Raw genomic sequence first — 12,364 nt, 5'->3', positions numbered from 1 at the left:
TCCTCTTTTAGTGATAATTAAAATGTAGGGACAGTAGCTCATTCGAATATTTTGGGGAATGGTTTGGGCACAACTTTTTTTGTTCAACGGTGAGTGAGAGTGTCATTACAGTTTATGTAATCTGTGGTGTTGTGCAATTGCATGGTATGTATGACTACGACCAGTGAGGGTGTCTTATGAAAGATGTATGCCCTTGTGTCTATTGAAAACAGTTGACTACGTCTGTAGTTCTCAATTCTCTCCTCAGGGACCCCCAGCTGTGCCAGAGCTAGCACACCTGATTCAACTTGTTAATAAACACAATGAATCCACTGGCATTTTAAGAATATAATATGGTCGCTAATCCAGACTAACTTTTGAGATTGAAAATGTTTCTTTATAGAACCATTATCCTTAAAGGTTCTATAAGGTTCTATAAAGAACCACGTATAAATAACCTTTTTGGGTGCTACATAGAACCTTTTATTAATGGTTCTTTATATAACCTTAGGAAAAGGTTATTTATAGCACCATACAGGTTCCATTTGGAACCTTCAGAAAAACAACCTTCTGCTATGGTTACCAACCAAATAAGCCTTATTTGGAACTATATAATTTAGAACCATTTGTTTTTAGTGTGTGGCGTTAGAAGAGAATATGGTGCTCCACATGAGATTATACATGTGATGAGACAAGGAAAGTATGGGGAAGATGGTGATCAGTGGGTTGAAATGGCAGAGAATATGTGTGGTAAGTGGAGCTGTTTCTGTCCTATGGTTGATGTTAATTCGGTCGCATTCTCGTTTAGGGATCAAACCCCAAATAAAACCCATATTTTACCTTTTGCAGAATGTTAGCTCCCGAATATCTTGTGGTAGCCTCGCGTAGTTGCACTGAAAGGACATTTGCCCAATCTTGGACCCTGAGAGAGAGAGATAGAGAGAGAGAGAGAGAGAGAGAGAGAGAGAGAGAGAGAGAGATAGAGAGAGAGAGAGAGGTGATGGATAGTGAGGGATGATAGATAATCTATCATCCTGTCCATGACAGAATATAATCATCAAGATTTTGGCCTTGCTGTCTACATGACACTCAAAACCCAGACTGGACCCATGTGCCAAAAAAGGCCATGAATATCACAACTGTAATGCCAAATTTGTTTAATCTGTCCATGGTTGATGTAGGTGCCCCTCAAGTACATGATTGGATTTTAAGCATAGCCTTTTGCCCCCGCTACAGACAGCTACATCAGTCTGCTAATAGTAGTAAAGTAAAGGCCCAGTGCACTACTTCTGTTTTATTAATTTTCTATTCAGATTTTTCAGGGGGTGCTACAGCACCCTAAGCACCCCTACTTCCCGCGGCTATGATTTTAAGGCACCTATAGAACTCTCTCTTTATATTTCAACAGACAGACTACCAATGTGGTGTTGTATGGAAATCAAATGGAATGAGGCGTGATGCTATTTGTTTGCTCCTCCCGACCTCATTAAAAAGAATGCCGCCGAGGGAGATGCCTGCCGTTTTACGATCCTGTAACCAATTGTGCTATTGTGTATGTTTTGTCATGTTATTTGTAACTTGTTTTGTACATAATGTTTCTGCCACCGTGTCTTATGACCGAAAAGAGCTTCTAGATATCAGGACAGTGATTACTCACCGCGTACTGGACTAGTACTTTTTCTTCAACGATTCGGACAGGAAGGATTTACTTCAGACGCCCGACAAGGCCCTCATCCCCGTCATTCGCAGGAGAAAGAGACAGAGGTATCGGGGACGAAGGTCCGGGTGCCTTGGAAGGATCCGACGCCGAGAGGGTTTCTACCAGCATGTTAAATGTGCAACTAGAGGGAAAAAAACTCTAGACCACCTTCACTCCACGCACAGAGATGCGTACAAAGCTCTCCCTCGCCCTCCATTTGGCAAATCTGACCATAATTCTATCCCCTCTGCTTACAAGCAAAACCTAAAGCAGGAAGCACCAGTGACTCGGTCAGTAAGAAATTGGTCAGACGAAGCAGATGATAAGCTACAGGACTGTTTTTCTAGCACAGATTGGAATATGTTCTGTGATTCTTCCGATGGCATTGAAGAGTACACCACATCAGTCTCTGGCTTTATCAATAAGTGCATCGAGGACATCGTCCCCACAGTGACTGAACGTACATACCCCAACCAGAAGCTATAGATTACAGGCAACATCCACCCTGAGCTAAAGGGTAGAGCTGCCGCTTTCAAGTAGCGGGACTCTAACCGAGAAGCTTATAAGAAATCCCGCTATGCCCTCCGACGAATAATCTAACAGGAAAAGTGTCAATACAGGACTAATATTGAATTGTACAACACCGGCTCCGATGCTCGTCGAATGTGGCAGGGCATGCAAACTATTACAGACTACAAAGAGAATCACAGCCGCGAGCTGCCCAGTGACACGAGCCTATCATACAAGCTAAATTAATTCTATGCTCGCTTCGAGGCAAGTAACACTGAAGTTATACATGAGAGCATCAGCTGTTCTGGACGACTGTGTGATCACGTTCTCCGTAGCCGATGTGAGTAAGACTTTTTAAACAGGTCAACATACACAAGGCCGCGGGGCCAGACAGATTACAAGGGCGTGTACTTCGAGCATGGCTTGACCAACTGGCAAGTGTAATCATTGACATTTTCAACCTGTCCCTGACTGAGTCTGTAATACCAACATGTTTCAAGCAGACCACCATAGTCCCTTTGCCCATGAACACTAAGGTAACCTGCCTAAATTACTACCAACCCATAGCACTCACGTCTGTAGCCATGAAGTGCTTTGAAAGGCTGGTCATGGCTCACATCAATACCATTATCCTAGAAACCCTAGAGCCACTGCAATTTGCATACCACTCCAACAGATCTACAGATGATGCAATCTCTATTGCACTCAACACTTCCATTTCCCACCTGGACAAAAGGAACACTTATGTGGGAATGCTATTCATTGGCTCAGCGTTCAACACCATATTGCCCTCAACTCTCAACACTAAGCTAAGAACCCTGGGACTAAACACCTCCCTCTGCAACTGGATCCTGGACTTCCTGATGGGCCACCCCCAGGTGGTAAGGGTAGGTAACAATGCATCCGCCAACTGTTTGTTTGGTAAGTTAGTCTAGTGGCCAGCTAGGCCGAATTAGACCTTGATTAGACCCCCATTGATTTTCTAGTCAGTCTCACTCAGATATCATATTCAAATATCATATTAAAATGTGACGAATTGCACAGAGTTAACACGAAAACTAAAAATGTGCATGACATTAGTTTGAAAAATCTTCTCTCTGCCTCATGGCAAAATGTATAGAACTGCACAAAAGGAACTCTAAAACTGTGGCCCCTCATGATGAGTTCCGGTTTCTTGTGACACCCACCCCCATCAAAGTTGCCCATCCCTGATTTAGTGTGGCATTGTGTTAAAAAAAAATGTAAGAGCTTAGGAACTCAATTGGTGAAGTCCATAGGATCGAAAATGGATGAATGCAACAAACATGTCTCTGTCAGTATCAAATATAGTCATGCGTGGTAGCTCTACAATTTACTCGAAAGGCAATGCACTCTGGGAAATAGTGTCTATTTGGGTCCACAGACTTCACACTTTTGGTGTTGATTTAACACGGTTAATTATTTATTTTATTACACTTGAGAATTTGCTGTGTAAGCGTCCAACTTGCTGTTTGCATTGTTTACAATTGGCTTTTGAATTACAGTTTTTTCAAGTATCATAAAATAAATGTTCAGTGTCATGTCGAAGAGCCATCCAGTAGTTGAGCGTCACAACTTATTTATACTTATCTGTACAAAATATCATTGGTTTATTGGTTTCACTTGATTATACACACCTGGGTTCATGGACATTGAGAAGAATGGACATTTATCGAATGTTCAGATAGAAATGTATTGTGTAGATCAAATATGGCTGTCAGCTAGATTGGAATAGTACAGTGCCTTGCGAAAGTATTCGGCCCCCTTGAACTTTGCGACCTTTTGCCACATTTCAGGCTTCAAACATAAAGATATAAAACTGTATTTTTTTGTGAAGAATCAACAACAAGTGGGACACAATCATGAAGTGGAACGACATTTATTGGATATTTCAAACTTTTTTAACAAATCAAAAACTGAAAAATTGGGCGTGCAAAATTATTCAGCCCCCTTAAGTTAATACTTTGTAGCGCCACCTTTTGCTGCGATTACAGCTGTAAGTCGCTTGGGGTATGTCTCTATCAGTTTTGCACATCGAGAGACTGACATGTTTTCCCATTCCTCCTTGCAAAACAGCTCGAGCTCAGTGAGGTTGGATGGAGAGAATTTGTGAACAGCAGTTTTCAGTTCTTTCCACAGATTCTCGATTGGATTCAGGTCTGGACATTGACTTGGCCATTCTAACACCTGGATATGTTTATTTTTGAACCATTCCATTGTAGATTTTGCTTTATGTTTTGGATCATTGTCTTGTTGGAAGACAAATCTCCGTCCCAGTCTCAGGTCTTTTGCAGACTCCATCAGGTTTTCTTCCAGAATGGTCCTGTATTTGGCTCCATCCATCTTGCCATCAATTTTAACCATCTTCCCTGTCCCTGCTGAAGAAAAGCAGGCCCAAACCATGAGGCTGCCACCACCATGTTTGACAGTGGGGATGGTGTGTTCAGCTGTGTTGCTTTTACACCAAACATAACGTTTTGCATTGTTGCCAAAAAGTTCAATTTTGGTTTCATCTGACCAGAGCACCTTCTTCCACATGTTTGGTGTGTCTCCCAGGTGGCTTGTGGCAAACTTTAAACAACACTTTTTATGGATATCTTTAAGAAATGGCTTTCTTCTTGCCACTCTTCCAAAAAGGCCAGATTTGTGCAATATACGACTGATTGTTGTCCTATGGACAGAGTCTCCCACCTCAGCTGTAGATCTCTGCAGTTCATCCAGAGTGATCATGGTTCTCTTGGCTGAATCTCTGATCAGTCTTCTCCTTGTATGAGCTGAAAGTTTAGAGGGACGGCCAGGTCTTGGTAGATTTGCAGTGGTCTGATACTCCTTCCATTTCAATATTATCGCTTGCACAGTGCTCCTTGGGATGTTTAAAGCTTGGGAAATCTTTTTGTATCCAAATCCGGCTTTAAACTTCTTCACAACAGTATCTTGGACCTGCCCGGTGTGTTCCTTGTTCTTCATGATGCTCTCTGCGCTTTTAACGGACCTCTGAGACTATCACAGTGCATGTGCATTTATACGGAGACTTGATTACACACAGGTGGATTGTATTTATCACCATTAGTCATTTAGGTCAACATTGGATCATTTAGAGATCCTCACTGAGCTTCTGGAGAGAGTTTGCTGCACTGAAAGTAAAGGGGCTGAATAATTTTGCACGCCCAATTTTTCAGTTTTCGATTTGTTAAAAAAGTTTGAAATATCCAATAAATGTCGTTCCACTTCATGATTGTGTCCCACTTGTTGTTGATTCTTCACAAAAAAATACAGTTTTATATCTTTATGTTTGAAGCCTGAAATGTGGCAAAAGGTCGCAAAGTTCAAGGGGGCCGAATACTTTCGCAAGGCACTGTATATGAGATTGTGTGTGCTCTATTCATTATATTTATATCATCAGCATGCAGTTCCAGATACAGCCCTGCCATTAGTTGAAGTAACTTCCTGTGATCTGGACTAAAATATTTTTAAAAGGTTTTAGCTTTCTCAGATCTGTATTAATATAGTTTTGAAAAGTAGTCACTTTCTGAGATCTGTTTTCAAATAGTTGGAGTCACCCTCCTGTTGGTTCCCCCGGGAAAAATAGTTACTTTCCGCAAAGCACAGTTAAAACTACCGTTCAAATCAAATCAAATCAAATCCAGGTCTGCAGTGATAACACCTTGGATCAGACTACCACAGTCCCGCTGAGGCTTCAGGCAGTGATGGACCCAGTGTGGTACAAGTTAACATGCAGGTCTGCTCACAGGAGGTTCCTCTGACAACACACTCCGGTCTGCATGACCATCTGTCTACCAATGTGGTGAGATACCCCTGGCTATTGGCCCGGCCCAAATGGGTGAGGGCAGAGTCCTGCAAAATAACAGTGGTCAATCGATCATACGACCGGCACTTTGGACCACTTCCTGCCACTGGCAGTGACTGAACTGACCACTGCTTACTGGGAATTGGCAGCCTATGGGAGAAATGCTTCTTGGTAAAAAACTAACTTGGTTGGCAAAACCGGTTGCAAGGATGTCATTATGGCGTCTTTCGTTTCATCATGGTCAGATGTATTACTAGTTGCAAAAGCAAGACAATGACGTCCTATGCCAAATGTTTCCTGTTAGTGGGTCAAGTATATTTTATCTATAACACACTGGCTTAAAAGCCAGTGGAACTGCCAGCAATAAGCTGTTGGCAACTTTGAAGAGCGAGACAGCTTTGGGTCAATCAATATGATATTCGGCCTGACTCAAGGATTTAAATGTATGTAAGCTCAGGAGAATATCCCGTTTGTCCAACGCCAGCCCTGTATTAGCCTACAAAATCTAATCTACAGAAACACAGACAAGCGCAGAATAGTCAGCACTCCCCATTGTGCCTTGGGGAAACTGCAATGCATTTTATCACAAAGACAAGGCTCGCCTTGTCCCACATGGGATGAAGCAAAATGTAATGTAGTAAACCACGTGACAAACACTCCGTCACATCAGCACACTGAGTGACCCGATGACGATGTTTGTACTCTTCCAGCAAAAGTAAAATGGTGGCTGAATTCCCACAAGTTGAGAAAATCTGGATTTTGAAAGCAAGAGGGGGAAAAAATCCTGGCTTTGACGCCGGATGATGAATCACATCACATCAAATCATGTTGTGGAACTGGCCTGGCTGACCGCTGGCACTGTCCCCTAATATGGTGGGATGAGAGATGAATGTGAACACAGGGCCAGACGGGCTGACAAGCAGAGTGCAGAGTGTGGGACTCGAGCGTGATTAATCTCCCTGGCTCATGGGACCTTTTTAGGTGCTGTGATTTTGGTGACAGTTGGATGGGGTTCAATTATAGCGGAGGGAGTGAAGCGGAGGCAGAGGAGAGAGGAATCAGGGTCAATGTGTAATCAGGCCTTGAAACAAACCGAACAGCAGTTGACTGCAGATAAACAACAATAACCAGCCAGTCAGTCAGACAGACCGTATTGGAATAGAGGTTCAACCTAGAAATTGTCCTCCTTATATGCCTTTTAGCAGACACTTTTGTCCCCCTACTATAAATGGCTGGATTCGGCTGGTCAGAAAATGTGCTTCCTCAACATTTTTCCAAGTGCAACAATTACATTTGTTAGAAGGGTACTGTAAAAGTCAATCTCAGGGTGACAAGCTGCTGATAAAACTGTGGAGACTCATCAACATCAAAGGCCAACTGGAGGATTGCTACATATCACACAGTGCTGGACCAACAGGGAATTATGTTTTTGAGATAGTACAGTAAGAATACCACTGCACCAAGTGATAGATTTAGCCCCCTTGTGCCTCCACATCTGAGGTGTAGCTGACACACAAAGCCTCAGTAGCCTGTATGCATAGAAACTTTAAAGGAGAGACTGTTGGAGGTGAGCAGTACTACATGATAACACTAAGGGGCTACTCACGTCTCAGGTGGTATCTTCATCTGAGCGTGAGCAGTGAAGCAGAACCAGCTGAAACACAGGATCCACAGGCCCAGCCTCAGCCCCGCTGGAGTCCCTCTGGGTCCCAGCCTGTTTGTTACTCCACCTGGCTCGGCCCTGGGTCCTAGTCCCATCCTGTAAGGGTCCACTGTGTCAGCCTTGGGTCCTAGTCCCATCCTGCCTGGGCCCACTGTGTCAGCCCTGGGTCCTAGTCCCATCCTGCCTGGGACCACTGTGTCAGCCCTGGGTCCTAGTCCCATCCTGCCTGGGCCCACTGTGTCAGCCCTGGGTCCTAGTCCCATCCTGCCTGGGCCCACTGTGTCAGCCCTGGGTCCTAGTCCCATCCTGCCTGGGCCTACTGTGTCAGCCCTGGGTCCTAGTCCCATCCTGCCTGGGCCTACTGTGTCAGCCCTGGGTCCTAGTCCCATCCTGCCTGGGCCCACTGTGTCAGCCCTGGGTCCTAGTCCCATCCTGCCTGGACCCACAGTGTCAGCCCTGGGTCCTAGTCCCATCCTGCCTGGGCCCACTGTGTCAGCCCTGGGTAGTAGTCCCATCCTGTAAGGGTCCACTGTGTCAGCCCTGGGTAGTAGTCCCATCCTGCCTGGGCCCACTGTGTCGCCTGAGGAAGACATCTGTACCGGTGGTATCTATGGCTCCTCTCCAATGTCTCAGTCAGCACACAACAAAACAACGACAACGCACCTCAGGATCAGCAAGCCTCAGGAAAGTGTCGAGGAACATCCCAATGAGTCTGTGGGGGAAAGTGTTCTCATGTCGGCTAAAGGAAGTGGAAGCCCCATGACGTCATTTTTGACTGTGTTGAATATGTGAACCGGAATACTGTCCTCCTCTGAGTCCGTAAATACCCGCAGTCGGGATTCTGTCATCCCCCAAGTCTTTCTCGTTATCTTCTCATTCTCTCAAAACCACAGGCCAACCTCTCCTTTTTCCAATCCTAAAGCACTACAGCATTCTCCTGTTGGTGTTAGAAGTGTTGCCTTCTAGTGTTAGAAGTTGAGAAGCTCAAAACACTCCAACATGACACAATGAAGAGGCACTGTTTCGATCACTGTGACCCGTCGATCAACCACGAAGACGACACTCTAAGAGGTATTCATCAAAAGTTGCATGGTGGTCATACACAAGATCTAGATACTGTAGTTCCTCTCTGCATCCTGGCGGTGAAGGATCCCTTCCTGGTCTCTGGAATACCAGAGCAGATGAACAGGTTATGCACAGACCAGTCACACTGACAACGACGAGATGAAAATAACCCACAGAAAAATGATGGGAGGGAGGCTTGCAGCAGCCATTGATTTGTCGGCATTCCGACGCTGCCTACTCTGTCATCAAATTTAGGGCGTAACCTAGTTGGATTAAAACTCCCCACCCCAACCGAGATGGGGATAGGAGAGTGAGAGGAAGGGAGGGTGGATGGAGGGAAAGTAGAGAGGAGGAGGGAGGGAGCGAGGGGGGATCGAAGCGGAGGATTGGATGAGGGGTTTGTTTTATCTAAGAGGATTATAGTGATTTCTGGAGACAGGCTCTTGTCCATCCAATCAGTGGATGATAAATAAAAGCCCCAACGTTTTTTTAGCAAAGGCAGTGCTGGACTGGGATATCTAATGAAGCCTGATACTCCCCTCCAACATAAACACGCTTGCCAAGCCAAATCCCGCCCGGCCACTCTGGCAATGTGGCACTCTGGCACAGGAGCACCACTAAGCAGGAGGGAGCATTACCGAATGAACACACACACGGCACAAATGCACAGCATGCTCAGATACATACACGCACTCACACGCACACACACACCTTTATGATTTTTTTTTTTTATCGCTTTGGTACTATTTTCACAAGTATGTGGTACATTTTCACAACTCTTAGTACAAAACGTCAAACAGCTCACACTTGTAACCCAGTCAGTCTTTCATTAAAAACCTATCGATGTGCATTCATTTGGATTGTAAAAATCTCTCACCACAAACATTGATTCAAAATAATAGTTTGGGAAATGTAATGAGAACATTGGTTTAATCACCAAAACACAACATATCTTCTATATCTTCTAAATGTAGTCGTTTTGACTACCAGTTAGCCAATAACAAACAATGCAGAGATGTTTCAAATTGCCCTTAGAAGTGCTAAAAGTCGCATATGCTACAGTGCATTACAGTTGACATTAGGCAATACACAACAAAACTGACAGAAAACCTAGAATTTACATAATATCTAATCAATGTGTAATAAAAGGTGTGATCAATGACGACAACCTCTACAATCATTCATGCAAAACAACCATGTTATTTTCAGATATAAACTCAGCAAAAATAGAAACGTCCTCTCACTGTCAACTGCATTTATTTTCAGAAAACTTAACATGGGTAAATATTTGTATGAACACAACTAGATTCAACAACTGAGACATAAACTGAACAAGTACCACAGACATGTGACTAACAGAAATGGAATCATGTGTCCCTGAACAAAGGTGGGGTCAAAATCAAAAGTAACAGTCAGTATCTGGTGTGGCCACCAGCTGCATTAAGTACTGCAGTGCAATTCCTCCTCATGGACTGCACCAGATTTGCCAGTTCTTGCTGTGAGACGTTACCCCACTCTTCCTCCAAGGCACCTGCAAGTTCCCGGACATTACTGGGGGGAATGGCCCTAGCCCTCACCCTCCGATCCAACAGGTCCTAGACGTGCTCAATGGGATTGAGATCCTGGCTCTTCGCTGGCCATGGCAGAGCACTGATATTGCTGTCTTGCAGGAAATCACGCACAGAACGAGCAGTATGGCTGGTGGCATTGTCATGCTGGAGGGTCATGTCAGGATGAGCTCCAAATTGATCCAGCATCTCTCAGACTATTGCGGACAGTCTGCGCACTGATGGGCAGTTGTTGTTGCCATCCTGTACCTGTCCCGCAGGTGTGATATTCAGATGTACTGATCCTGTGCAGGTGTTGTTACACGTGGTCTGCCACTGCGAGGTCGATCAGCTGTCCGCCCCGTCTCCCTGTAGCTCTGTCTTAGGTGCCTCACAGTACAGACATTGCAATTTATTGCCCTGGCCACATCTGCAGTTCTCATGCCTCCTTGCTGCATGCCTAAGGAACGTTTATACAGATAAGCAGGGACCCTGGGCATCTTTCGTTTGGTGTTTTTCAAAGTTGGTAGAAAGGCTTTTTTAGTGTCCTAAGTTTTCACAACTGTGACCTTAATTGCCTATCGTCTGTAAGCTGTTAGTGTCTTATCGACTGCTCCACAGGAGCATGTTCATTAATTGTTCATGGTTCAATGAACAAGCATGGGAAACAGTGTTTAATCCCTTTACAATGAAGATCTGTGAAGTTATTTGGATTTTTATGAATTATCTTTAAATGACAAGGTCCTGAAAAAGCCACTTCTGAATGTTGGAACCTGACATTGTCCCATACAATGACATAGGTGACCTCTTCACCTTGACAGGCCAGCTCAATTTTATTGAGAGACACAATGAGGTATGCAGCACTGTAGGATCCAAGTAATTGCCTACATCCTACCACACCATCTTCAGAGATATCTGCGCACATGAAAATGTTTCCCGCACGTTGTTCAGGCACTTGGATGGTCGCCCGTTGGCCGATGAGGTTCCGCCCACTGTGCTGGGTTTTGGCCAGGTTGATGCCCGCTTCATCAACAAAGATATACAAGTAACGGTTCACAGCAGCATCAAGCACCAACACATTTTAAAAATGTATTTGATTAGCTATTTTTACAGTATAGTTCCAGTATGATATTGTGAAACAGCATACAGTGCCTTGCGAAAGTATTCGGCCCCCTTGAACTTTGCGACCTTTTGCCACATTTCAGGCTTCAAACATAAAGATATAAAACTGTATTTTTTTGTGAAGAATCAACAACAAGTGGGACACAATCATGAAGTGGAATGACATTTATTGGATATTTCAAACTTTTTTAACAAAGTTCCATTGGGAACTTGTGGTCAATCCTCAAGAGGTGGGTGGACAAACAAAACCCCACAAATGCTGACAAATTCCAAGCATTGATTATGCAAGAATGGGCTGCCATCAGTCAGGATGTGGCCCAGAAGTTAATTGACAGAATGCCAGGGTGGATTGCAGAGGTCTTAAAAAAGAAGGGTCAACACTGCAAATATTGACTCTTTGCATCAACTTCATGTAATTGTCAATAAAAGCCTTTGACACTTATGAAATGCTTGTAATTATACTTCAGTATTCCGTAGTAACATCTGACAGAAACATCTAAAGACACTGAAGCAGCAAACTTTGTGGAAATTAATATTTGTGTCATTCTCAATTTTTTTGGCCACGACTGTACATTTTATTACTGTAGTTCTCAAAATACATATATAGTAGACAAACCAGTTTAAAATCCCTAGGTTTACCAAACCGTTAAGTGATTTAAACCATTAAATGCTGTTGGATTAAGTGATGGTCAACTGTATTTAAACAAATGAGAAGAGAATAATACAAAAAGTATTGTGAGCATTGCATTGTGAAAGGCAATTACTTGATATGAAAGGTATTTCTAGACGGAACAGTGATTAGGTTTGGTCAAAAATTTACTGTGTGATTTTGTGTGATGTACTTAGTCAATTGAAAATGCCCTTAAAGTTGTGAGAGAAAAAAAACGTGTTCATGATGATCTGTTTTGAGTTTTGTACTACGAGTTTTACCACATACTTGTGAAAATAGTACC

At 43.7% G+C, this 12,364-nt stretch overlaps 1 protein-coding gene across 3 annotated transcripts in view; it reads right to left on the bottom strand.

The window, feature by feature from the left end:
- LOC110493150 (voltage-dependent calcium channel subunit alpha-2/delta-4) overlaps nt 1-9,016 on the bottom strand; it is a 96,872-nt gene extending 87,856 nt beyond the window's left edge. For all 3 annotated transcript variants that reach the window (XR_016487562.1, XM_021567396.3, XM_036952286.2), the window contains exons 1-2: nt 7,621-9,016; nt 820-901 (exon numbers count right to left, since the gene is read on the bottom strand). Coding sequence is in view for 2 of the 3 variants with exons in the window: in XM_021567396.3 (XP_021423071.3) it covers nt 820-901; nt 7,621-8,270 (732 nt within the window). In the remaining variant the exon portion in view is untranslated. The remainder of the gene's footprint in view (nt 1-819; nt 902-7,620) is intronic.
- Nucleotides 9,017-12,364: the final 3,348 nt, after the last annotated feature.

Source organism: Oncorhynchus mykiss, chromosome 2, assembly GCF_057628025.1.
Source record: "Oncorhynchus mykiss isolate SJ-2025 chromosome 2, ASM5762802v1, whole genome shotgun sequence".
NCBI lineage: Eukaryota > Metazoa > Chordata > Actinopteri > Salmoniformes > Salmonidae > Oncorhynchus > Oncorhynchus mykiss.
Note: the sequence above shows the minus strand (reverse complement) of the source record. Positions and strands in the feature narration are given on the sequence as shown.